Source organism: Equus caballus, chromosome 11 (assembly GCF_041296265.1).
Source record: "Equus caballus isolate H_3958 breed thoroughbred chromosome 11, TB-T2T, whole genome shotgun sequence".
Taxonomy (NCBI): Eukaryota; Metazoa; Chordata; class Mammalia; order Perissodactyla; family Equidae; genus Equus; species Equus caballus.
Genome location: NC_091694.1, coordinates 17437205 through 17464669, shown reverse-complemented (window position 1 = coordinate 17464669; position 27465 = coordinate 17437205). Strand labels below are relative to the sequence as shown.

The window sequence follows — 27465 nt, the reverse complement described above, 5'->3', positions numbered from 1 at the left end:
TTGACCACTCTGTCCCTAGGTGTCTCATCTGTAAACGACGAATTTGTGCTTATCTCCAAAGTGAGCTCTAAAATTCTCTATTTCATCAATCTTGCATCTGGACCTTACTTTCTCTTCCACGTCCACTGCCCTGGTTCAAAAGACTTTTATTAGGCTACTTGCTTTTAAGTCATGCCCTGCTCCAAACCATCCTACACCTCCAATCCATCCAGCCACATCACTATCAAAGACTCTTTTATGAGGACTTTAATCATGCCATTCCATGTTAGTGAATCTCCACTTTTCTTAGGATAAAATCCAAACGTACTAGTCTGGCATTCGAAAACAATGTAATCCCAACTTACCCTTCCAACCTCACCTTCCACTTTCTTGAACTTTTTCTCTCTGGCAGATAGCTCTCTTCCCTGTGTTAATGAACTGTGTTAACAACTGACCATGTAACAGGTCACGAAGATAGAGCTCAAATTCCAAAAATCAGAAAGGATACAGGCCACATTCTTTGAACACAATGCTACAGGACTAGAAAGCAACAATTTTTTTAAAGGCTGGCCAAAAAAAAGGACAAATTAGACTGGAAAATTTAACACATCTTTCTAAATAATTATGCTGAAGACAAACCAAAATTGCTCTTATTTAGAAATGAACAATAAAGATATGACACACCAAACTCTTAGAATTTGGCCAAAGAACTAACTCAGAGAAAATGCTATAGCTATTAAATAAATGCTTATTTAAGAAAATAAGACAGATTGAATAAATGACCTTGAATAAACATCCTTGGACCTGAAACACCCTATTTCCTCTTAGAAACCTAAGTGTCATCCTTGATCCAAATTAAACCTCCATCTTTTCTCAGGTCTTCTGATCACTTTAGCCCATAGTAAACACTCTTTCTTCCTAAATTTCAGCATTTAATGCCTGTACCATGTATCTAGTACTGAGCGTACACTGCCTAATTCTAACGCTTCCTTTTCTACTTGAAGGTAGGGTGGGGGGCGGAAATCAGTAACATAAATTATTTCTTGAAGGTAGAAACCAAGTTCTCAATTCTTAAACGTTTTCATGATTCCTTATTTTACTATCAGAGAAGGGTTTTCTTCCCTTTTGGGGGCCAGGTTAATCTTGATGATAGATGTTCCTGAAAGGCTAGCCCCCAAATAATTAAGTTACCTTGAAAATGTTTCTATTTATTACTCTTTGCTCAGAGAATTCTGGATCTCCTTTTCTGGAATTTCCATAGAGACACTTTTGACTATCCTTAGTGATGATACACCTTCGCTTCTACTCAGACTATCAACTATGGTAACTCCTCTGAACACTGCTGAAAGACCATCTACTAAAGGAGTATAAGCTGTAACTCTTTGAAGGCTGGTCGGCCAGGAAACATTCAAAGCAATACTGTGCCTTACCCCTCCATAAGTTTGTCAGCCAATCTAAAAATTGATGGATGAAATTAAGGAAAGTCATCTCATCTAGTAGTACCATCACACTATTTAGAGTAAACCATGGAAGTGTAAATAATCTAATACTGCTTTGGACATTAATGAAAACAATAACTTCCCACACTTAATAAAAGATCAAAGTCACTCACCTCCCAACTCTTGGGCTCTGAGACCTACTTATTACCAAGTTACCATTTAGAATAAATTATGAGAAATCTCAATCAGGAGGACAACCACTGCACCAAGAAAACTTCCTGCAAATACAAAATTAGTCTTTCCACTTAAACTTCCAAGTCAAACTACTCCTGTAGAATGCTTGAACGTTTCTGCGTAAGTGAACAATTTCAAATACAGCTGGGTAGAAGCAAAGTCAGTCTCAAGCACGCCTGACTGTTTTTGTCTTACAAAGAGAAGTTCGGCCTGTCTTCCAGCCTTGTGAACAAAGATCTTGTAAAATTCACTACGCATAGGGTGTGCCCAAAGAATACTTGCTGGAAAAATCTGCTGGGGGAGTGCCAGTAGAAAAAGGAAAACATTTTCACCCAGTTGGAAATCTAGAGAAACAGTGGTTGCAGCAACTGAGCTGAAAATCCTTAAGATCTGAAGGAAAATTTGTTTTAGGAAAATCCCAGATCTTTTCGTTCTCGGAGTAAAATTCTATGAAAGGCAACTAACTAAATGAATCAATGGAGGATTCAACTACATTACCTTTACGCATCTAAAAAGTAGTAACTGAAATTCTGCCTTGGATATGTGGAGCATCAGAAGGCAACCAGTCCCTTCTTTGTTCAATATAAATGAACTTTACAATCGGTAATATTTTTTAAAAAACGACGATGAAAAGTTTTTTAAATTATTTTGCTTATTTTGGGAAAAAGGGAGAGAGAGAGATGACTGTTTTCCATCAGAGATATTTACTTCCAAAGGATAACACTCCAACAACAGCTTTTTTAAGCGAAATACTTAGGATATCCATCTGGTAAAAGCCCTTGTCTTTACTCTCTCACTACTCAAAATCCTCAGGATTCATAGTTTGTAACCTCACTTTCTTCACTGCCGTAAGTGGAACACAATCAAAAATAAAACAGTTACTACAGGCACATGCAGGCACCAGGCTGCCTCCTGCGAGAACAAGTGAGCAGACTGCCGCAGCTCTGCCACTGATTCCCTGATAGGACCCAGGCTGAGGGTCCCCTATGGAAATGCAGGCAGTGGGAGCTACATGGGGGGTCACCTGGCCACTCAGCATCCCTCAGCAAAACAGACAGTAGGCCTAACAGCGAGAAAAGCCTTTGCCATCCCAGCCTGGGTCTCATCATTACAAAACAAGAGACATCATCTTTCAAAAAGGTACAATCCAGATTTTATAAGGGAGGAATTTAAGCCTAGGAAGACTAAAAGAAAAAACTAAAAGTAACAATTCTCAATAGTACTCCAGAACTCTTTCTACTACACTGCTCCCTCTTTAGTACTAATCCCACAAACGCTAAGAAAAAAAATAACCCCCAGTTCAATCCTTCAGATTTTCTGGTGATTATCAAATCAATAAAAATAAGATATCAAATGTTAACCACAAATTCCATATTCAGGCACTGAAATGACACAAATTCATGTAAGCGGGTGGGAAACAAATCAGGATATTCAATTTCTATTGCATGCCTTTCCAGTTCTTATAGTAACCAGATTTACCAGAAGAGGTTTCTTGGGGGAAAATACTTTAATAAATTCTAAGTACACAGTTACAATTCATATATCAGCTGTAAGCACAACGGAAAGCTAAAGGAGAAAGAACATAAAATACTTTCATATCATAAAAGATTTCTTTTTCCACCAACTGGGGAAATAAGAGGATTTTTCCACATAAATTAAAATATAAATCACCCCTTTAGAATGTCAGAAATGTTTATTTTACCCATTTGATGGGGGGGAAATATGAAACAGGTCACTTCTCTGGATTATTTATTACAGTAAAAGAAAACTATTTAACATCATTCCTCACTGTCAATGCTACGCCCATCAGTGTACTGTGCCGTCAGAGAGGTGTTAAAGAGCTATGCGCCTTCAGGTTGCTCCATTTCTTGAAATAGAATCTTCTTTCTGCTCCCTCCCAATCAGTTCAGGAGAAAAATAGTAGAAAGAACTAGCTTTTATATTCACCATGACCTCAAGCAAATTATTTAATGTATCTACAGTCTTGGGTCTCAACTACAAAATGAGGCTATCACCTTCATCACATGAATATTTTAAAGAATAAGGATACTAAATGTAAACCACCTAATATATATAGAAGGTGTGATCAACACATATTAATTCCCTTGTTTCCTTCTCCTTTCTAAAAATCAGTCCCGTCACATTTCCTAGATGCTATGTCTGCCCTATTGAAATGGTCCTCAACCCATCCGACTTCTATTTCACAAAAGAAATGAGTAACAGGGTTTTGCAGGCTAAAGGTATAATTTGTTTAAGTTACAGACCATTATACTTTTCCTCAACTACTTTGTATTACTATAATGTCTCTTTCATATAAAGTTAAATGCCATATTTTACATAATGTTTCATAGATCTTTTTTCATCAACCAAGTCAATTTGACACTGTTTCCACTGAGCTAGCTAGTGTTTATACCCAGGCTGTGGGTAAACAGCCCAGATTTCTTATTAGCTGTGTGACATTAAGCAAGTTACTTAAACTTTTCATTTCTGAGGCCAACTCTGCAAAACCAAGATAATATTTGCCTCACTGTACTGTGAGGATTAAATAAATTAATGCATGTAAAGCACTACCAACCTCAAAACATTCAACAAATGTAGGCTATTATTTTTTCCCTATCAACATGTCTCAACTCTGTTGTCTGATTAGGCAAAGTTGGTTAAAAATGTTGTTTCCTAGCTCAACCAAATCAGTTCAGTCAAAATCGTCCTGCAGCTCTGTGATCTCCCAGGTTTCAGGTTAATTTAATCCCAACGGTCCTCAGCTCTGTCTCCCTCAGTTTCTATCTTCCCAGGATGCATCCCTCAAGTACTAGAAGAACAAATAGGAAACAAGGAATAAAGAGCGAGCAAGAAAATGGCCACTATACATATACAATTATCATTCAACTCCCTGGCTCATGCCCCTTATTCTTTTAAGCAAAACTAAAACAACTTATAAGAAAATGATTTAAAATAGAATATAACCCCTCTTCCTAGTTACCATTCCTCAATCTCCACTTTCCTCCCAAAATAATTTTCTCCACAAGTCCTCTTATCTGAGTTCTGAATATATCTATATAGCCGCTACAATGCTACTAAATAGGTTGCCAGAGCAACCCACAAATTTACAATTTAACAACTTTTCAGTATATTCTGTTTGAGGAATAGACTCTCCAGATACTTTAATCAATTGAGATTGATTTCAAAGCAATTTTGTTTACCACTTTGGTGCAAAAACTTTTCTTCATAATTATACAAATATAAAATCAAACAGATAGGTTAAAGTTGCCACAAAGCCTTACTTAATGGGAATCAAAATTAGTAAGATTTACTCATTATATTATATACTGATCCCCTTATACCGGTTCAAATTTACAGAAACTCAATGCTCTCTTTACAATGAATATATGAGCACAGTTTTCCGAGATACACAGTGGGAAATAAGAAAAAGACAATGAACTGGAAGACATGAAAGGACATGACGTTAGGCATGAATTTCTGCCTCACTCACAAAATAATCTAGTCCATTCTGGTCTTCCTTTAGGAAGAGGTTAGAGAAACTAAAGTACTATTTATTTGAAATAAATGTGGTCCCAAGCTTTTCCTTTTCTAGTAAAACAATTTATTTTATCATGCTGATGGAATCTAATAGGGTGCTCTGCAAATAACACTGAAACCTCTGGGTATAACCAACAGCCAAAAATGTTAAAGAAAAATTAGTGAATGCCCAGTGCATTCAATAACCTCCCCCACCTGCTCCTTCTCCATCTCAACATATCCATCCAATTCTGCCAAAATCTGTGAATCACCCATAATACCTCTTCCCTGTCTCTCAACGTCCACTCACCACATCCAATCAGTCACAAGTTCTAGTCACCGCACTTCCAATATTCAATTCTCTCATTCTTCCCTGTCAAAGGCTGAGTCCACCGTTCTCTCTTACCTTGCTTACCACAACAGCCTAACCAGTCTCCCAAGTCCACATCCACTCCACTCTTCACACAGTAAGAGGGATCTTAAAAAAAAAAACCAATGGGGGCCAGCCGGTGGTGTAGTGGCTAAGTTTGCACACTGCGCTTTGGCAGCCCAGAGTTCACAGGTTCGGATCCCAGGTGCAGACCCAGCACTGTTCTTCAAGCCATGCTGTGGCGGCATCCCACATAAAATAGAGGAAGATTGGCATAGATTAGCTCAGCGACAATCTTCCTCAAGCAAAAAGAAGACTGGCAACAGGTGTTACCTCAGGGCCAATCTTCCTCACAAAAAACATAAATAAAAAATTTTTAAAACCCTCAATAATATCCAGACCCTGTCAATGGCTTCATAATAATTTTAAACCTGAGATGCCCTACAAGGTCACCTGTTATGATCTAGCCTCTGGCTACCTCTCTGGCCTCCCTGCTCAACACTCTCCTTACACTTTGCTCTGTTCTTGAAACGATCAAGCACCTCCCATTCCCAAGGCCTTACCACATGGTGTTTCCTCCGTCTGTAACATCCTCCCCTTCTTCACCATCAACTGCTTTTCATCATTCAGGTCTCAGCTTCCATGTTACTTCTTCAGGATACTCGCTATAACATCCCCACCCATCTTAATGAGATGTTCCTCATATGCACCCTCAAAGCACTCTGAACTTCACTTTTGTGGCACCCACAACCACTGTAAATACATCATTAACTATGTGATTACTTGCTTAAATAATTAATCTCTGTTTCTAACCTATATTACCCATGAGGGCAGGGCAGGGATTATGTCTCTCTTACCACTATATATCCCTGGGATCTAGCACTTCCACACATAGTAGGCACTCAATACATCTGATAAATGAATTAATCAAAGTCACCAATGTAAGACTTTGAGGCCTCTCTGTATAGGTCAACTCCTTCCGTCTGTTTATACAGGATTGCTTGGAAGCCCATTTCCTGATTCTTACCACTTGCTGGGACTTAAAAGGAATACAGAAACCTTCATTTTGAAGATACTGGCAGAAAACCCAGACTTTCATGAGCTATTAGAGTTATTTTGTAAACTGAATTCTTATAGTCACCCAAACTCGAAACTTCAATCATCTATGATGATCCCTCTTTCACCACCCCCATACATTCACTGCTACTAAGTCCCATTAAATCTACTTCTGCATCATCTCTGGAATTTTCCCCTTCCCTTTTTACACTACATTCATCACCCTTCCCTATAAATTAGGTCTCTAAAATATCCCCACTTTACCCACCAAAGCCCCATCCCTTTTAGCCTCTGTCCTCTCTGTATATGCTGTGCCTTTGACCTATGCTGACATACCTCAATAGGCCAAAACCGAGAGAAAATATTGTCAAAATCCTAGCCACCCTTCAAGGTTCATTTCTAATATGGCTTCTTTCCAATTCCATCAACTATCTGTGATCTCTTCCTATTTCATTTGTATCACAAGTATTTACCTTCTATTACTATGGACCAGGCACTCTTCTAAGTATTCACCTTTGTCTTACCATGTCTCCACTCCATATAAAAACTATAAACTTCTTGAGAATAGAGAATCAATTAATTCACCTGTGGCATTTACTGTGTCTTACACACTTGCTCATTCAATGAGTACTTACTGTATGATCACTTTAACATTATCATAAAAGAGTACTTTCACTCAACTTCAAAGAATGAAAACACCAGTCACAAGACAACAGAAAACATTTGTAGCAACTAGATCTGCAAATGGGTAACTCCCAAATTCCTCTTGCCTCACTTCCCTCCTTCAGAATCACATAAGAAGCACCAAGAATAATTCTCATTACTTACGTATCTTCTCAGAAAAAAGAAAAGGGGAGGGAAGAGGGAGAAAATACAGAAGTTCCTATTTCTGCCACTTGATGTTATATGCAGGCTAGCAGATAAATAAGGGGCATTAAATCAAAGTGTTCAGCAAATAAAAGTCTACTCAGCTCCGAAGTAACTTCTATAAGAACACAATGGGAACTATTCCCATATGTGTATCCCATACACTAAGAAATACAATAATCACTTTAAAAGAGTATGAGAAAGAAAAATAAAAACCTAAGGCACTAAAAGAATCAAAGCTCTAAGTCACAAAAAAACTGTTTCGTTTCAAATTACACCAGTGATTTATAAGGACTTTTTGCCTCAGCTTCCCCAAATGCAAAACAATGGTGCTGAGAACAGCTCCATAGATGTTATTTAAAGATAAGAGTAGGGGCCAGCCCCATGGCCAAGTAGTTAAGTTTGCGCACTCTGCTTTGGCAGCCCAGGGTTTCACCATTTCAGATCCTGGGTGTGGACCTGGCACCGCTCATCAAGCCATGCTGAGGCGGCATCCCACATAGCACAACCAGAAGGACCTACAACTAGAATATACAACAATGCACTGGGGCGCTTTGGGGAGAAGAGGAGGAAAAAAAAGACTGGCAACAGATGTTAGCTCAGGTGCCAATCGATAGAGTAGTCACAATTCAAAGTAGTTTGAGCCCTAGAGATCATCTAGTTCAATTCCCTCATTTTTATTAGAAAAGTGGTTACATAATTAGCCCTACAGCTAGTTTATAGCAGAGAAGGGTTAGATCTTAGGTCTCTTTACGAGAGAGACCTCTAACATTCCTCGCACTCCATCAACCTGTAAAAGGATAAGGAATAGGAAAATAAGGACAAATCTAGTTGACTGCCACCTTTGGCAACATCATCTGTGTATATTTAATAAACTCAAGTAGGAGCTACAACACAAAGCATTCCAGACTACCTAAAAAATCAAAATCTACAAACAGACTAGTAATTAATTCATTACACCCTAAAGTCTTCATTAACAACTCCAAGAGGGTAAAATTCCCCAGAAGGAAAGGGAAGTCACTGCAATCAAGACAACCCAAAATTCAAATAACTTCTTCAGAACTGAACATCTGGTTTATTTTAACCCAACCTTGATCTGAAACAGACTCCAGAAGGCTATCAGATAAATAAAACATAGGTTAGCATAAATTAAACCAAAAATAAAAACATGAAAATAAAACAAGAACAGGGATAACAAAATGAAGCCAAGAATGAGGCCTACAAAAAGGTAATAATAAGCCCTACAAGCTTCCATCTAAACTTCCAAAAGTCAACAGGAAAATAGAAACCAAGTGAACAATACAAATATATAGCGTCCAAGTAATAAAAACAGACTAAAAGCTTAGGAAAAAATATAATTATTCTTGGTTACATATCTTTCTCCCTGAGGTCCTTATAAAGAAGACATTCTGTAATACAAAGAATATTTAAAGTGTATAAAAGAACATATAGTATGCTCAGTGGTCACAATGAAATGTTTTATGGGATTACTTTTATACTGACCCTCAAGATAAGCCTATAGTAACAGTTCAGAAAGAAAGAGAAGACAGGCATACATAATGTCCAGGTACCCAGAAGGTTGCTGATCTAAGAACATTAACATTTAAGAGAATAAATGGAAAAAATTATTTTCTTAACAGCAAGTACTTACTATAGAAGATTATAAGCCACAAGGGCCAAGAAAATGAAAACCAAATTTAGCAAAATGAGATATGGGTCCAGGAATCCATTAACAAAATAGCATAACAAAACTCTTAGAGGGAAAAAGAGAAGGAACACAAAGAAAAACTAAAGTGAGAAAAAGAGTGTGTGCACAGAAGTACACACACAAGCACACACTCAACAGTTATATATTACATACATATGAGCTGATAACTAAATGCTTTTATTTCTACTTCTACAATTAAGAATTAAACAGTAAGGTATTTATTGAAACATACAGCCTTCTTGCTAGTCCCTTGATCAAGGAGAGGTTTAAATTCCTGCTTTGTCAAGTGATGTTACTAAACACTTAATACAGGTCAAACCCAGTATGATGCAGAATTTCCAAAGAAGCAGATACGCGTACCAAGACAGGAAGATATATAAGACATTTGAGGAAGATCTTCCAAAAAGAGTTTAAAATGAAAAGATGTAACAGTTTTAAACTAAACATAAAATCAATTAAAAAATTAAGAAAAAAAGAACACTTCTTTAATATGCCTCATCTAGCAATATAGAATTTACTAACTAACTATAAAGTATAATACAACAATAAACGCAGAATTTCCCAAAAATTCAACAACATAAAAATCAATCACTCTGCTACTGCTAGAAAAAAGAAAAACAAAGGAATTCTTGATGAAAGCTTGTAATTTTCACAGAACCATTCACTTGTAATTTAAGCAACATCATTTAAAAACAATTCATTTCAACTCTCCTCTACCTAATATTTTCACCAAGGCTGCCTAGACTAAATCTAGCAAGTTTATCTCTGGCAGAAGTACTTCAGCAAAGGAGTGAAATATTAGGCTACTCGAAGGAAGAAGAAAGTTAAACTTCATCAGCTGGGTCAAGCTCCTGAAGACTTAACTAACTTCTTATTCTAGGACTGAAGAATTATAAATGTGATTATGAGATCTGGGAGGGATTATTAAATTACAAAGAAAGGGCTTCACAGCCTCCAAAGAACAACTTCCCTTTTTTATTCTTTTTTAATCAAAGCAATGCCTCCAATATCACTGTCTGGCCAACTGTTGAAAACCTTTAAAATAGTCAGTCAACAAATACCTGGCTAAGATATCAGTCTTAGGAGTCAATCTGGTGACCTTGCTCAACAAGAAGTATTTATGCCTTATTGGTGGTTTTAACTTAATTAAATTCAGTTATATCCTAAGGAGCAAAAAGTATATTTTTACTTGACAGTACTGTTAGTGCCAAAATTTTCCTTACTTTAATATGATCTGATGCATGGAAATTCAACTTCTTAAAGCATTATTTAGCTGACTTAATTGTAAGAGGACTTAATTGTAAGAGGACTCAACTGATCCCAGAAAGTTTCCTAAAATGATCCCTTACCTGTCCTTAATACTTCACACCCTTGCGATCAACAAACTGTTATGTGAGAAGAATGCCCACAACTAAGCAATGAGTGAATGGACTAAGAGGTCTTTGCGAATCACTAATTATCCCACAGAATAAGAACAGTTCTCTTAGATATTCTGATTTCACTGAATTGCAACAGTTACCCACAACATTACCAAAACTTAGAAATGTTTTCAATACAATGTACCCTGAAAACAAGAAACTTACAGATTCTAGATGTTCTTTTTCTCAAATAGACAAGGTACACAAAATAAAATGCTTCAACTACAGTTATTTGTTATGTGAAATTACTCCTAAACACAAAATATTCAACGTTAACCGAGATTTTTTTTTTCCCCAAATGAGATGTAATTTGCTTGGTTTTTTTAAGGTATGCTTTTTGGTGAGGAAGATTGGCCCTGAGCTAACATCTGTTGCCAATCTCACCCCAACCCCAACATTTTTTTTCTCCCAAAAGCCCCAGTACATAGCTGTATATCATAGTTGTAAGGACTTCTCTAGTTCTTCTATGTGGTATGCACCCACAGCATGGTTTGATGAGAGGTTACGTAGGTCCAAGGCCAGGATCCGAACCAGTGAACCCCACGCTGCCGAAGCAGAGCACAAACTTAACCACTACACTACCAGACCGGCCCCAACCAAGATTTTTTTTGAAGCAGTGGTTTATGCAGCAAAGTCAGTGGGCATAATGCCACAAATATCGGCAGGCTGATTTAAGCTATTAATCCATTTAACTAAAGGTAACTATGTTACAGCAGTAGCAAGCCTCTGAAATATATTTGCTTTAGATCTGAATACAGAAGTGGGACTCTTGAGTACACAGTAAACTAACAAATGGTAATGGAACTAGGTCTACAAGGAAGAAATTCAGCAAAATTATCCAGACTTTTTCTCTCAAAATAGAAACACAAACCAAAATTTATGTTTCAGATAGAGTGTTATCCACGTGGATAACATAAACAAAACCAAAAAAAAAAAAAGGAAATTTACTTAAGTTTAAAAGCATAGCTGTCTCAACGTCTTCAGTAAAAATCTTAGCCACTTTTTACTGTAGACAAGGAAAAACCAATTATTCAAACATATCCACCTATTTCAGCCTTTACCAGTAATCCAACCTTTCCAACATCCCTACCTAAAGAGGAAACGAAAGACGATCTACTAGTCAACTCTCCTGCCCCTCTTCTCCAACTTCTCATAATTCTCTCTCTCCTAACACTTACAAGTAGATAAACGTAGACTGATTTATCTTAAGGAGATATGCTGTACTGCTTTGTTTATCTGTAAGGAGCCGAATGCAGGATTAGGAGAGACAAACTGGAGGAAAGCACCTATGGCTCCACCATGCCATTTGGAGTGCCATGCAAGGCTCATTTAGAATTCTCCTCAAACCAACAGATTTGGGGAAAAAACCAGTAAGAATTTATCCCAAATGTGTCAATATATTTAACTGAGAGACAATAAAATCTAAATCTGATAAAGATGGGCTCTTTTAGGAAGAGAATCAAGTTGTGAAAGTGGATTGTGCTTGAAGGCAACCTATAAAATACTCTGAAGCATTTTCTGATTATTAGTCCTTAAAATGTAAGGAAATCTCAAGTGTTAAAATTGAAGACTGGGTACATTCTCTGCTGAAAGTTCAATTAAAAGCAACTATAGGGGCCGGCCTGGTGGCACAGTGGTTAAGTGCGCACGTTCCACTTCAGCGGCCTGGGGTTCACGGGTTCGGATCCTGGGTGCAGACATGGCACCACTTGGCAAGCCATGCTGTGGTAGGCGTCCCATGTCTAAAGTAGAAGATGGGCACGGATGTTAGCTCAGGGCCAGTCTTCCTCAGCAAAAAAGGAGGATTGGCAGCAGATGTTAGCTCAGGGCTAGTCTTCCTCAAAAAAAAAAAAAACCAACTATAAATTCCAGGGACATTAACTAGGTCAACTAAACTTTTGTCCCCATTTACTAGTAACAAAATTTGAAGTCAAGCCATAGAAACTTACAAAAATATCCTATGTACAGCTTCAAAAGAAAACAATTATTCACTCTGAAAGAAGTATGGGTACAGTTTTACAAATAAGATGTTGTCTAATTTTTCTTAATAAGATTTCAAAAGGAAATTAGCAGCTATTAGCCTACAGCAACAGAACACTATACCAGAAACAGCTCTCATTTCTTTACTAGCAGGTAAATGTACCCACCTATCTAAAATCAGGGAAAAGACAAATGTAACTTAGGCACCTGTATACAAAGAATCCCATTCTCCCCGTGATAAGAATTCATCAAGTCTTTTTCCCTTGTTCCAACATTTCTCAAGAATGACATTATGTGTGGGTTCTACTCACAGGGGCACATGGCGCTGCTCAGGATCAGCCCTGGTCAGTTCTTCCTCTTCAACATCAGACTCTCCTCCTGAACTACTGTCGGTGACATCTGAATCAAATGCTTGTTCACTGCACCTCAAGTTGGCTATACCACTGGCTGTAAACCTCTCCAATTCTTCTGAAATTGAATCGCTTTTCAGGAAGTTGCTAAGTCCCTCTGAAGTGGTGGTCTCACTGGCAGCTTTTCTCAATGCAGCTTCAGCCTTTCGAGTTAGCATCAACTGGCTCCGGGGCCTCAAGGATTCCAAGTTTGGCAGCTTGCTCAAAGTTTTCTCTAAAAATCCACCCAGTTGATGCTGTATATGCCTCTCCACTTGCTTGGCTTGCACAACCTGTAAACGCTTCTGTAACCTGCGGGCACGGCTCTCAATATCAGCCTGCCGCCGCAGTAAAGCTGTTATCCTTGTGTCAGAATCTAAAGCACTGAAAAGAATGGAAGACAAGGGAGACTTTTTACCCTCTAACTTGACACCCCCCAAGTTAGAACTGGAGTCTGTGCCGGGTGATAACCTACTGCTTCCTTGAAGTGCTGGCTGTTCCATGGAATTTACAGAAGATTTGTTTGCAGTGCTATTATTGCTAAATATAGTTGTGTGTTCTACGTCAAGGCTTCTATGTGGAAGAGTGCAATTGGTCATACCCCCCTTCAAGTCCCCAGATTCAGACGCCACCACTTCACCCCCCTGAAGAGAAGATGAAGTGAGAGCTCGTTTTCCCCCATGGAGAGGAGTGGAATTGTCATGATCAGAATGTGTTGAACTTTTAGTCAATTTCTTAGCCAATCCATTTACAGGTGCTTGTGGCAGAGCTGTCTGACCACTTGTATTCATGGTTCTAAGATTTTCTAAGGAAAATTCCAAAACTGGCTGTCTCCCCAACAGCTCAGCTCGGAGTTCATAGGACTGAGATAAAAGAGGGTGAGATTTAAGGACTGTCTGCTTGCTGAAGACTCCTTGCAATTTCAACGACTCCTTTGAGGGAACAGATGTCACATCGGAGCAGAGATAAGATGCCACCAGTGGTTGCAGCTTTCCCAAGTCTTCCTTGGTAGGGTTATTTCGGAAGTCTAAACTAGGATCCTCTGCAGCAATGGCTTTTCTTTTGGTTCCGTTGGCAGCAATAAGGATGTTGGCGTTGCCGTTATTTTCGGCACTGCCAGGGGACAAAGTGGAGGATGGGGGAGCCAGTTTGAACCGGATATGGTGTGCTTCAGCTGCTGCGTCAGTGAGAGCGGGCGCCATCGCAGCCATTCAGCACAGAGAGACAGGAAGTCCAGCCTCTCCCGGTGCCGAGGCCAGCTCCACGGCCCCTTACTGCCTCCCCAGAGAACAGACTAGAAGAGAAAGAAGAAAAGGAAGTTAGAAATACAAGCACATTAAAAAACAACACACATGTTTTTAATACAAACACTACTTGAGGCTGTTACCCAAACTCTGCCTCCAGAAAGAAAACACTCTTAACCATTCTGGAGACTAGAATATCCTTTGTGAAGAGGAAATGGGGAAGGAGGAGGGGGCAATCCCTGCACAAGACAAAGAATTCCACCCTTCTCTTTTGTCGCTTGTTACCATAGACTGAAAGTAGCCAAAAGAGAAGTTCCATTCTGAGAGAACCGCAGATTGTTAAAGTTAAATCATCTGCATTTAAAAGAAAAATCTCTTTAAAACTTCTTGAAATTAGTGAATTTAAGGCAAACGTGTCAAACTAAACACTTAGCAATTAAACAGAAAACAATTAGTAAGGAGCGCTCTCTCATCCCTACCAAAAAGTTTGTATGCCAAATGTCATAGGTCTGTGCATTTTTCTGGCCAGAGAATCCAGTGTTCAGCAGCTTCTCACTTCTCAGCAAGACATATCATACGAGCTTAACTGTATCACACCAGTAATACCAGTTTGCTTGATCAGTTTTCTTTCACTGTCCTCAGTAAAACCCACCTTTCAAATTAATTGCCCAATGTGTCTCTTTTTCCCTTTTCCCCAAAACTTCTTGAAAGAATAGTACAAATAGCAGCCTCTGCACTTCCCTCTTCTATAACCTGGCTTCTACGCCTACTGCTCTGGCAAAGGTCACCAGTAATCTTAGCATCAAATCCAATGGTCAAGTCTCAGTCCCCATTCTATTTGACATCTCTGGAGCGTTAGGTAGTGCTAACCACCCCATTCTTGAAATTCTCCTTTCCTGATGTCCTTGACACCAAAGGCCCTTCTTGTGCCCTCTTCTCTCTCAACTCACCTCCTTAGCAACCACCACTACTAAGTACAGTGAGGCCTCCTAATACTGGGAAAAAACTTGCTGAGCAGCACTAATCAATATTCCCACCTCTATGTTCCTCAAGCTCCCTGAAACTCAAAATTCACTTTCTTCTTGCAACACACTTACTCCTCATGCCATTTTATCATCTCAGGTAATGGCACTGCTTTCATTTAGTATTCCAAGCTAAAAACCTCAGTCATTTGCCTCTTCTTCATCCCCTTTGGTTTACTTGGTCTGAGAGCAAAAGGAAATCCATGTAAAGAACTAAGCCAGCTGTTCTTCAAGTGTGGTCTGTGGACTTCTTGGGAGCTCAAAAACCATTTCAGGGGTCCACAGGATCAAAGTTATTTTCATAGTAACACTAAAACATTATTTGCCTTTTTTCACTGTGTTGACATTGGCAGTGAGGATGCAAAAACAAGGCTGAACAAAATTGCTGGGACCTTAGCACAAATCAAGGCAGAGGCACCAAACTGTACTAACAGTCACTGGTGATTGTATTCTCTACTTATTTACAGGTTAAAAAAAAAAGTCAGTCAGTTCCACTTAACAATATCCTTCATGAAACTACGAAAATTTTGAATTTTATTAAATCTCCACTCGAGTACGTTTTTAAAATAGTCTGTGTGATGGAAGGCAAAGTACCCACAAAGACGTTTAGCTGTTTTAAGAAGTCTGAGTAAAAGCACTTGTACGACTGGGCTGCAAGGTGAACTAGAAACTTTTCTCATGGAATATTATTTTTACTCGGCAGAACGAATGACAAACTACTGTTATTCAGACTTAAGTTAGCAGACATATTCTCAAAAATGAATAAAGTAAACCTGTCACTTCAAGGAAAACCACTGACAATGTCTGCTGCCAAGCATAAAATCTGAGTTTTCAAGAAAAAAATAACTATTTTGAAAACATGTATCCACCACCATGAACTTGAATATTTTCCCAATACTTAAAATGCCATTTCTCACTCATAACTATCACAACTAGAATATACAACTATGTACTGGGGTGGCTTTGGGGAGAAGAAGAGAGAGAAAATGATTGGCAATGAATGTTAGCTCAGGTGCCAATCTTTAAAAAAAAAAAGCCATTTCTGATTAAATAGATTACTGTTGATATTAATGAATTTTTGATACCGTATAATTAAATGGGTCAACATTTGGAAGATCTGCATAACTCAGTGAATGACCAATGCACGTTAGAAACTCATGCATGGGTAAAAGCAAGTGCAAGATGTAGACCAACGGATTTTAACGGAATAGAGTACAAAAAGTTCTTTAATATGGTATTAGATTCCACATTGGAACTAACCTTTATGAAACGACTACTCGTATTGTCAAAGAATATCAACACTTATCTGAAAGGGCTATTAAAATACTTTTCTCTTTTCCAACTACATATCTGTCTGAGGCCAGCTTTTCTTTACACACTTCAACCAAAACAACGTATCAGAATAGAACGCAGAAGCAGATATGAGAACTCAGCTCTTTTTTATTAAGCCAGACATCAGAAAGATTTGCAAAAATGTAAAACAATGCCACTCACTAAATTTTTTTGTTCTGGTAAAAAGCTTTTTTTCATAATATATAACAAGTTTGTTATTTTAAAAATGAATTAGTAAATAACTCTTGAAAATTTCTTGAAGTTTCTAATACATCAACTATTGATAATAACCCATAAAAGCTCTTGATGGTTCTCAACATTTTCTAAGAGTGAAAAGGGGCCTTGAGACCAAAATGTTTGCGAATCACTAATTAAAGCAACATCTTCCCCCCTTAAAAAAAGGAGAGCAATTTCCAATTTGGTCAAACATTTTTATCTTTAGATCAATACCAACATGGTAGGCCCTATAGGACTACACTAAGATTCTTTATTCTATGACAATTCAAATCAATGATATCAAAATATTTAAGTAAATGACAAAACATCCATACAAATACCAATACACTTACAGGACAAATTTGTTTACTGTCTACATAACTGCCAAAAATTTCTTGTTCTAAGATTGTATTTTAAAGAAAATCCTATGAAATAACTAGATCTTCTGGGGCTGACAAGTTTTATCCTTATGGACTTTCTGGCATATGGCATCCTGTGTGACACAAACTGTTCTATGTCCACTTTTCCTATTTCTGATTTAAAATTTAGTAATAACTCCTAGTATAGTATAAACAGTTGTGTCACAAACCAATTGACAGATGAACCAACCTAAGTTATTTGTTGAAAGTACCTTGAGTCAGTTTTATAATTCACAAGCGTTTTCTCCCATAAAAAAAAAAAATCACTCAGATCTTTTCCATCAATTCAATCTCCTCTTCTTTTGAATTGATATCAGTACACAGTTGACACTAGCAATCCAGGGAGGCCTATTGTCAGAGCCAGATGATTAATACAACATGTAAGAAGAGTAGTTGTAGCCTCTACCCAAGAGCACTGCAGTTAGGTCTCAGCAGTGGCAGGAAACAGCCTCTCTCTGGAGACCCAGGCAAGGACACAGATGTTACACAGCTTATACAAAACTTACTCTGGAAAACCCAGGCTCAGCCAGCACAGATAAAAAGGGATTCATAATTAACATCACACCACACCTAAGCAGTAAACATTCCAAAGTTATTTTAGAATCATTCAATTCTTTAAAGTTCACAACTTAAAGAAAAATCTGCTGGCTCAAGTCCCATCTCTTTCAAGAAGATTTCTCTGACTCTCTGAAAGTACATCTGTGAATGCAACATCACATACATCTCAAAGGCAAGAGTTTATTTTGTTTACACACTCTCTCCTTGGTCTCAATATGCCCAGAGGATACACTGCAGAACAGTTAACTTAAATAAGTAGGGAGCAGAAAAAGGTGACAAGGGGAAAAAGCGACCTCTTCAGAAAAAATTCCGTTCCTAACTCCTGTCTTTATCTTTTTATACCAAAACAACACTATTGTTAAACAAAAGATTGAAACTGACAGCCTTCTCCCTTTGTGGACTTGAAATAATGCTATGCTGAGATTCAGTATTACCCCCAAAGGGTAATACTCACAGATAAGGGGAGCAGGTCATATCCTAGGCTCTACTCTCATTTAAAGTATTTAACTATTCTGTTGCCCCAATTTCCTCACATCTGCAAATAACAGAGCCTACCTAACAAGGCTACCGTGTTGATTAAATAAAATTGAATTACTTAGCTTAGTGCCTGGCACAAACACCCAGTATTTGCACTATTATTACAACCTATAGACAAAAAGCAAATATAAAACGAATAAATTTTGATAAGACTTCTTATCAAGAAAAGGAAAATATATATAAGGAAAAATATAAAGCAAATAATTCTCTAAAACATTCACTCTACTTGAGGACTCATGCACACAGGAAAAAGAAAGCACATACCAAAAGACTGGGCACAGAAAATCTAGTTAGCACTCAATATTAGCTATAATTGCCATAAACCACCGCCTAAGCTTAGGACTTATTTTTGTGCTTTTTTAATACTCTCACTGTATGTCTAGAGTTACTTTTATTTTAATATTTCATGTTGCTTATAATAAAAATAAAGCAAACCAAATGCCCAACAATTTAAATTATGAAATATTCATACAATGAAATATTATGCAAGCATAAATAACAACAATGCAGAGCTATATTTACTGACACGAAAAAGTGTGTGCTTCACTGTTGAATGAAAAGTAAAGTTTTTACAAACCAAAACATACACTATGACCTCATTTTTGTTTAAAAAAGTAAGTGGTAAGATTCTTTCGTCTTGGGGCCCGCCCCATGGCCAAGTGGTTAAGTTCTCATGCTCTGCTTCTGTGGCCCGGGGTTTCGCCGGTTCGGATGCCGGGCACAGATGGTAATGGTACCGCTCGTCAGGCCACACTGAGGTGGCATCCTACATGCCACAACTAGAAGGACCAAAATCTAAAATATATAACTATATACTGAGGGGAAGGGGGGAGAAAAATTAAAAAGAAAAAAAATATATATACATATAAGATTCTTTTGTTTTTTGTTTTCTGGCTTATATAACGTCTCCACCATAAGCACATATTACTTGTATAATAAAAGAGAAAGAAGCAAAAAGAAAATAACGCAAATTCTTAAAGAGCCAAAACATCTGGGTAAGGCAAAATGTCACGACAACATTCTTAAATTTAATGTATTGAGCAGAATGCTGATTAAAGCAATGATTCCCATCCCACTTGAATCCCAAAAGCTCCACTCTTCAAGAATTTAAAAGCAGAGAAAGACTGTCACGCAGTTTGACAAAAACAGTACAACAGTTTATAATCACCTTTCTCCAAAGAATACAAAGCATTAAAAGCTATAATTTATTAATCCTCATAACAACCTGGGCAGTAAGTTCGGGGCTGGGATTATAATTTCCAATTTACTAGTGGGAATAGATAATAAAAGTTACATGGTACATTCAGAATAAAGAAACCTAAAATAGCCCAATTTTTAGTTCATCTAATAAACCACAATCTGACAAATAAATACAGATGGACCCAATGGACCTGCTGTCATTGACACAAATTAAGATTCTGCAGAAAGCTTGCAGAGACAAAAGAAAGGGGCCATCTAATCAAGGTCCTTTAAAAGGCTATAAAAGGTTGGGCAGGTAATTAACGGTTTCTCTCCCAGTTCCAAGGAAGCTTTTTGGGGCCTGGAAGACGTCAAATGAGTTCAGCAGGCAAACACATTTGGGAAGGATTTCCCTGATGGAGATTCACAATGTATTTCATCATTCTGAACAAATGTTTGCCTTTACCAAATTTACATAACAAATAAGCATTTTTTTTTTCCATTACACCTATTAATATCTTGCAGAACACTGTTCTGAGGGATACAAGCTGGGATCAAGTTCAAATATGTGACACCTCTAGGGTCCCTTCCTGTGCTTATGATTCTATTATTCTAAACTGCAACACAGGTTAAAAGGCAGACTTCCACCTAACACAAGTAGCACTTGGGAAGCACAAATATACCCCTTGGGCAGAGTTCCTCACCCCCAGTACTACTGACATCTTGTGCCGAATAATTTTTTGGGGTTTTTTTTTTGTTGCACTAGGCGTCTCTCCTGTGCATTGTAGGACCTTTAGCAGCATCCCTGGCCCCCACCCACTAGATGCCAGTAGCACCTTCCTACAAATTATGACAACCAAAAATGCCTCCAGTCATGTCAAATGTCTCATTAGGGGGCAAAATCACCTCCCAGTTGAGAACCACTGCCTAGAAATACAGATTCTCTCTCTATATATTCTTTCCAGAAAGCAAAACATATCCAGCTGCTTCAAAAAAACTGCAAATCAGAACTAACTCCACACCTACAAATGAAAACCGTGCCTTATTCCTTTTAAATTCTCAGGACAGGACTTCAGGTATACAAGGATAATCTGGAGCATCCTCCTTGCAAAAATGTTGATAAACTGCAGAGACCCAAGGGGAAGAGTTTGGCCATTTGGCTAACCGCACTTTCACTGAAAACAGAAGCAAAAATCAGATAGGGAAGAAAAGTTTGCCCATAATGTGGCTTCTACTAACCTATTCCCCACCATTACCTCATTACTCTGCACAAAGGAAAGAAAGAAATAGGAGGAGGAAGGATGGTTAGGGAAGTATCCGTGAAGCCGTCAAAATTTCAGCTGAAACTTGAAAATCATCTAAAATTTCATTATGTAAAAGGCTATGGCAAGAGAACAGTAACGTGGCATTCCAGTAAGAGGAAATGGCATGGGAAAAGGCAAGGCTGTGGGAAAACAGGACATCCTGCAGGTTAAAAGAAATGATCAACTTGCTTGAAATATAAAGTATATTTTAATGGAGAAAACATATAGAAAAAGGTGGAAAAGGAGTTTGAAGCCAGATGATTAATGGACAACCTTGAACAGACAGCCTTTACCCAGACTTAAAGGCAGAAGAACATCATTAAAGGTTTTTCAAATGCAGAGTGACACATCAAAACAATGCTTTAGTGAGAACAGTTGGCTAAGATAAAAAGAAAGTAAAAAGGCAAAGAGCAATGAAGAAGCTACTGCAATAATCCAGACAGGATGCAACAAGAACCTCAACTAAGGTGGTCACCACAGTAGAATGGTCATTCTCCTCCAAGCTTAAATCCAGAAACTGGAAGGGGCTGAAGTCTGCAGAAGGGCCAAATAAGTGACAAAAACAAAATGTAGAGGCTCTTAAAGACTGAAGAGGAGGCTCTTTTTTCCTTCATAACTCATCTCCTTTATGATGAAATTCTTCCATTTATTTCTCATAAAGCTGTTCAGGTTTGGTATATCCTTTCCGTTCCTAATACTACGAACCCAAACCCAGGCCACGTCCTCATCAGCTCACACCGAAATTATCTAACAGTTTTCTAACGCCTTAGTCCTCCAATGCATTCCATACGTTTTTATCAGCTCATTTCTCTACTCTAGATTAGCTCCTAGTGCCTTTTTCACGAGCCCAAATTCTCCAAGATGAAACTTAAAATAATATCAGAGCAAGTGCACATGGTAGCATGGACCCAGAACTCACCCCAGATTACCAACTCCATAATCTCTGCCTGTGCTGCTGCTTCTACCTGGAAGGCCCTTCTACCCCTTAGTCCCAAAACTTAATCAATCCTTCAAGACACAGCATCTCCACAAAAACTTTTCCAGACTATTCAGATTCACATCGCTTTCTTCCTGTTTAAATTGTACAATGCAGCTAAAGTCACCATGACTCAATTCAAATTACCCGCATGTTCCCTAATTACTGTCAATTTATTAATTCTATTTCCAAGACAGGCAAAGTTCTTTAGAATCCTTCTTTTGCATGCTCACTAACTTTATCTGGAGCTTGGTACACAGTAAGCACTTACTGACTGGGACAGAACAGTCAAAAGACCTGGTGAGGTAGGCCTATCAAGTATAAGTTAAGATTTTGCTAAGCAGAGAAAGGTGAGGAAATTCTAATCAAGAAACTGACACAAACAAAATAATGGGGAAGAATATGGGAGATGACCCACAGAACAACTTGGATGATCCAAGTAATATATGTACAGCTTCTCAAGAAGAGGAAGAAAGCAAGCAGCTATGTAGTGATTTTGCCATCAAGCGCTAGAAGCTACATTATGGGACACACTGGAAAGTATTTCTTTTACATGGAAACAAACTAAGATTTGTTACGGAATACAATAGGAAGTGGGAGGCAAAATTTTTATTATGAAAAAAAGAATGTGGGCCACGCCACCCCAGTCCCTAACACTTTCTTATGCCAAGAGGGCTTCTTAACTAAAAAAGTTTTGTAATTACTAAGAGAATCATACCTCTTACTGGAGGATAGGTTATTATTATGACTACTACTCACTAACATTAATTGACCTTTTACTATGTCAGTCACTGTGCTAAGTGTTTTTACACACATGTTCTCAATCTTCACAATAACATTATAAGGCAAGTACTCTTATTCTCATTTTATAGATGAGGAAATTTGATGTTCAGAAGTTAAGCAATGTGCTCAAGATCATGCAACTACTAAACTGCAGAGGCAAACTTCCAATTCACATCTCTAAGTCTAAAGCCCATGCTTTTAACTTCTATACTAGGTAGTTTAAAGGTAGATTTAAACTGGAAGGGCCTTAACTGCTAGATTTCAAAGTTTAGTCTTTAGAGGAAAGTCACTGAGGGAATACCAACTGATTATCTCCAATAAACATTTTATTAAAATGCCTACAGCATTCAAAGCACCACACTAAGTGCCTACAAGGATGACAAGGACCAATAAAGAGACACCACTGTGATCAGGGAATTGGGTGAGGGGCACATCAGGAGACTAACACAGGCTGAGAGTGGGTGGGGTCACACAAGGCTTCCCAGAGGAAATAAGATCTAAGCTGAAAGCTAAAGAATAAGTAGCATCTAGCATCATCCAGACAGCTACCTCTGGCATCCCATATCCAAAACCTATTCCCTGCCCCCAACAACAAATCCAAAACAAACTCCTGCCTCTCAAGATTCCCTATGTGAGTGAATCCTGATCCCAATCACTGATTTACCATCTATCATATCTCATTTAAACATATACTAATGCCAGAAAAGAGCAAGAGAAAAACTACAGTTCATGGTCTAATGTTGGAGACACTAAGAATTAAAGCAGTTTCATTAATGCCAAAGATAAGTAGAAATTAGGTGCAAAGGTGAGCCCAGGTGATAAAGCACTGTTTTGCCTTGAAGGGTCAAGGGAGGCTTCCAGAAAGAGATGACATTCTGGCTGAATTCTGAAGGATGAATAGGGAGGATTTAACAGGTTGAATGACAGGCACATTGACTCCATCCTTAATGCCACTACCTTAGTTCAGAGCCTCATTATGTACTACAGTAATGCAGGAAGTAGTAATCTCCCAACTGTTCTTCTTTCTTCCTGTCTCAGCAAGCCTTCAATCTAGCGTCCACTACCAAAATGACTACTAGAAAGGAAGCAGGAAGAGAGGGAAGGTGGGGGGGAACATAAATCTGACCATGTTATGCTCCTACTTAAGATCCTTCAGTGACTCTAGGGTCAGTAAGAATCCAAACTCCCCACACAGCATATACCTACCCTCTTTTTACACTCGGCTTCATCTCTAACCTGTCCCCATTTCAGCCACCTGAATCTTATTTATAATTCCAGGCCCTTCCAGGCCCTTGCACCTTTGCTCATGCTGAACTTTCTTTCTAAGGTTCAGCTCCAAGGTCACATACTCTTTCAAGTACTCCCCCTTCATGCCAGGGTGAGTTAGGGGTCTCTTCCTCTCCAGGGTCTTATCTGCACTCCTATGACACCCTGGGCAACAGCTCATAATGTAATATGAACTCAATTTTGTCCGTCCTCCCCTTCCCTAGACTGTATACTTCTTAAAAGGAGGGTTATGGCTTATTTTATCTCTATCCCCTAGATGTAGCACTGTGCCTGGCAGACAGTGGACCAATGCGTATTAGTTAACCTGAGTGTTCTACGTTAAACGCATCGGATGGAGATCCATTCTGAAGTTAATGAGGATGCTGGTCATAGTGATAACAACCTAACAAGAAGCAGGCATCAACTGAATCTGAATGACGTAGACTTCATCTACCTCAAAAGTTCCACTCATTTATATTGCCAAGCACCTGCACTCTGAGAAACTTTTTAACTGTACTTTTTAAACTATTAAATTTGGTTACATAAGCCTTTTGAAAGCATTATCTATCAAAATTTTAAATGCAATTACCCAAACTTTTACCCAGTAACTGCACTTCTAGGAATCCATCCAACAGAAATATTTTCATAGATACATAAAGATATACACACAATTCTTTCAGTAAAGTATTGTTAAAAAAAACACCCTAAACTTAAAGACACACTAGAATATTATGCAGCTATTTGAAAAAAGAGAACTGTATATGTTGATGTGAAAAATCTCTATGATATATAGCTAAGTGGAAAAAAAAAAGATTAAACCACATAACAAGTATGATCCCATTTGTGCTTAAAAATAAGCAAATTGTTTAGAAGGATGACTACATATCAAAATAATCATTAGTGTTTATCCTAGTTCTAGCCTATCCTATTTCTATCCACTGAATTCAAACTTCCTACCAGTCTAGCTCACAAAAGGCTAAAGAGCAAAAGATGTATTTTTATCCCATCTCTTTCTAACAAACTCTAATACAAGTGTTTCTGAACAATCCTAAAATCGGAGGCTTCTTGAAGAGTCCAAGCAAGTCAAAGGGAAACAGGTTATTCTTGGCATGGGGGGCAGCAGGGAGTGGGAGTGGAGGGTCCTTGACCAAATCCCACAGATCTCACTGAAACCTACCTTGTCTCTTTAGAGTACTGAATTAATGATTAAAAAATTAATTTTTCCAAAGCCAGGGAAATGTTAAAGTTAATACTAACATCTTTCTTTCATTCTCATGGGAGGCCAAAGGGGAAACTAGGAGGTAAGCAGTAAATCACTAACTGCAAAAACCAGCACTTTTTTTTTTTTGATATATGCTTACGGTCTTCAAACATCCTCAGTTCCGCCATGGTAATATATGAACAGTTTAATGAAACTTTCCTGACAGTTCAACTTATCATACTAGTATTTCTAAAAATCCCCTATACTAACACAGATCAGAAACTAATTAGCTTTTTGCCTCTATCCTTTAAGTATTTCTAAAAAGCCTCTATACTAACAACAAACATCAGAAACTAAACTAATTAGCTTTTCGCCTCTATCCTTCACACCCTCCTCCAGTGGAGGTGCTAAAAGGAATTACAAAGGCCAAACAGCAAGTGGCAAAAAAAAGTCTGGATATCAGTTTTTAACAATTTTCAGTTTAACATCCTAACAACAAAATTGTTATTCATCTTTTTTATTCCCCAACACTTCCCCTCCAACTGAATTTAATCAGGTCTGACCTAAAGCTGCTCCCTTTCAAAAAGGGAATTAAAAGGTGAGGGACTCCATTAAGTTTGATGCCAATCAAGCAACTTTTTCCAAACAAGGGCAGAATCTGCTGTACTTAAAATTCAGAGTGAGATCTCATTTGGGATTCCTGGTTCAAGTAACAAGAACCAAAGTTTTTGATAACATTTAGATAAAACTGCACTGAATTTACCTCCACCCTACATTTCCTGACTTGCAAAAGCATGGAAAGAAACTGTAATTCTAAAAAAATTAGAACTAGAAGAAAAAAGGGCAACTTTACAGTCAACAACAATAAAATATACAGCTTAACAATTCTCAGTTAATTAATTCCCTAGTAGGCCAGAGCATTCAAATGTTAAAATTTTACGGAGCTAGCTTAAAATCTTGAAAAAGCAAGTCTTGCATAAAGTAACATTTATTAAACAGGTATTATTTGCCAGACACTGCTACCTAATGGAAAAATAAGAATTTAAAAAGTCTCCACCTTGAAGAGCTTCTTGGCATAAAGGTTTAAAATACTCATATACAATCACTAAGTTTTTCTTTCAGACTACCCAAGTTTCTTCTTCATTCATAAATGAATTGTGCTCTCTACTTTGAAGTAGGTTTCCTCATACTCTACGTTTTAGCTTTACCTTTATTCTACCAAAGACAAGAAAAAGCTTAACACATAAAGAAAAAATATCTATTTCAGCTCATCTTGGAGTCCAGGCATTTTGATAAATCATATTTATTGGCTTATTTTCTCCTAGACATTTTACCTCACATCCTAAAGGACAGGCACATGGCATAATGTAGGAATAAATGATAATTGAATTAATAACTAATAATGATTCTACTAACCATTCAGACTGATCTTTTCCTTATGACCCACAATTCTCCTCACAATCTGCAAGTGACACCCAAAGATACCACGTACCTACCACTTCTCCTGGCCTCCGAATGTTGGTGACCTCTAGTGGAGTGGGATATTTGTCTTTTCTAATCCATATTGTCTTCTCTAACCATTATTGTTGTTCACTGAGGTTTTTTTGGTTTTTTTTTTAGGACGATTAGCCCTGAGCTAACATCCGCTGCCAACCCTCCTGTTTTTGCTGAGGAAGACTGGCCCTGAGCTAACATCCATGCCTATCTTCCTCTACTTTATATGTGGGACGCCTGCAACAGCATGGCTCAACAACTGGTGCTAGGTCCACACCCGGGATCTGAACCAGCGAACCCCGGGCCGCCGAAGCAGAAGGTGCAAACTTAACCGATGCATCACCGGGCTGGCCCCATCGTTGTTCACTGAGTTTTGATCTCCCATTTTGGGAAGTGGGAAGTGCTGATGAAAGAGTCTTATTTTGTGTTATGAATAATTACACTCTAGAAAGAATATTTTTGCAGAACTTTTAGTATGTCTAGAGGCTAATATGCAATTTATTAGGATAAAAACTATAATTTAAACATAAATCCTCAGAAGCAACAACAAGACTCAAAAACCAGTCTCAACACAGATTTCCAAGAAATAGTTAAAGTCCTATTTCAGGGAAAGGACATGGTCCAAGTACTCTCTGTGCTGACACAGTAGGCAGGCTGGGTGTGTGAGGCCGTTTTCTCTAAGACGACTGCACTGTACTCCTTCATCAAGTGGTTAAGTAAAAGTGCACTACTGTGAAAGATGCTTCCTGAGACCTGGAACAGTCTAACCAAAGGCAGAAACTTAAAACAGAGGAGGAGGGCCAAGAAAAGGTGCTTTAAAACTCTAAATAAACCACTCCATGATGAGCTGTGCTCTGAGGCAATCAAATCAACTGAAGACCACATACTTAGTCTGCACTGGTCTCTCCTTTCCAAACTCAAGGCAATGAAGAGAACCTTTGGGGGAAAAAAAATCAATTAATTTAAAAAATCTCTCTC

General features: G+C 38.1%; 1 protein-coding gene across 6 annotated transcripts in view; it reads right to left on the bottom strand.

Annotated features, from left to right (window-relative positions):
- Window positions 1-27465, bottom strand: part of KANSL1 (KAT8 regulatory NSL complex subunit 1) — a 175392-nt gene that overhangs the window by 118708 nt on the left and 29219 nt on the right. For all 6 annotated transcript variants that reach the window (XM_070226067.1, XM_070226063.1, XM_070226064.1 and 3 more), the window contains one exon: window positions 12879-14250. In XM_070226067.1, coding sequence (XP_070082168.1) covers window positions 12879-14167 — 1289 coding nt within the window. In that variant the 5' untranslated portion in view covers window positions 14168-14250. The remainder of the gene's footprint in view (window positions 1-12878; window positions 14251-27465) is intronic.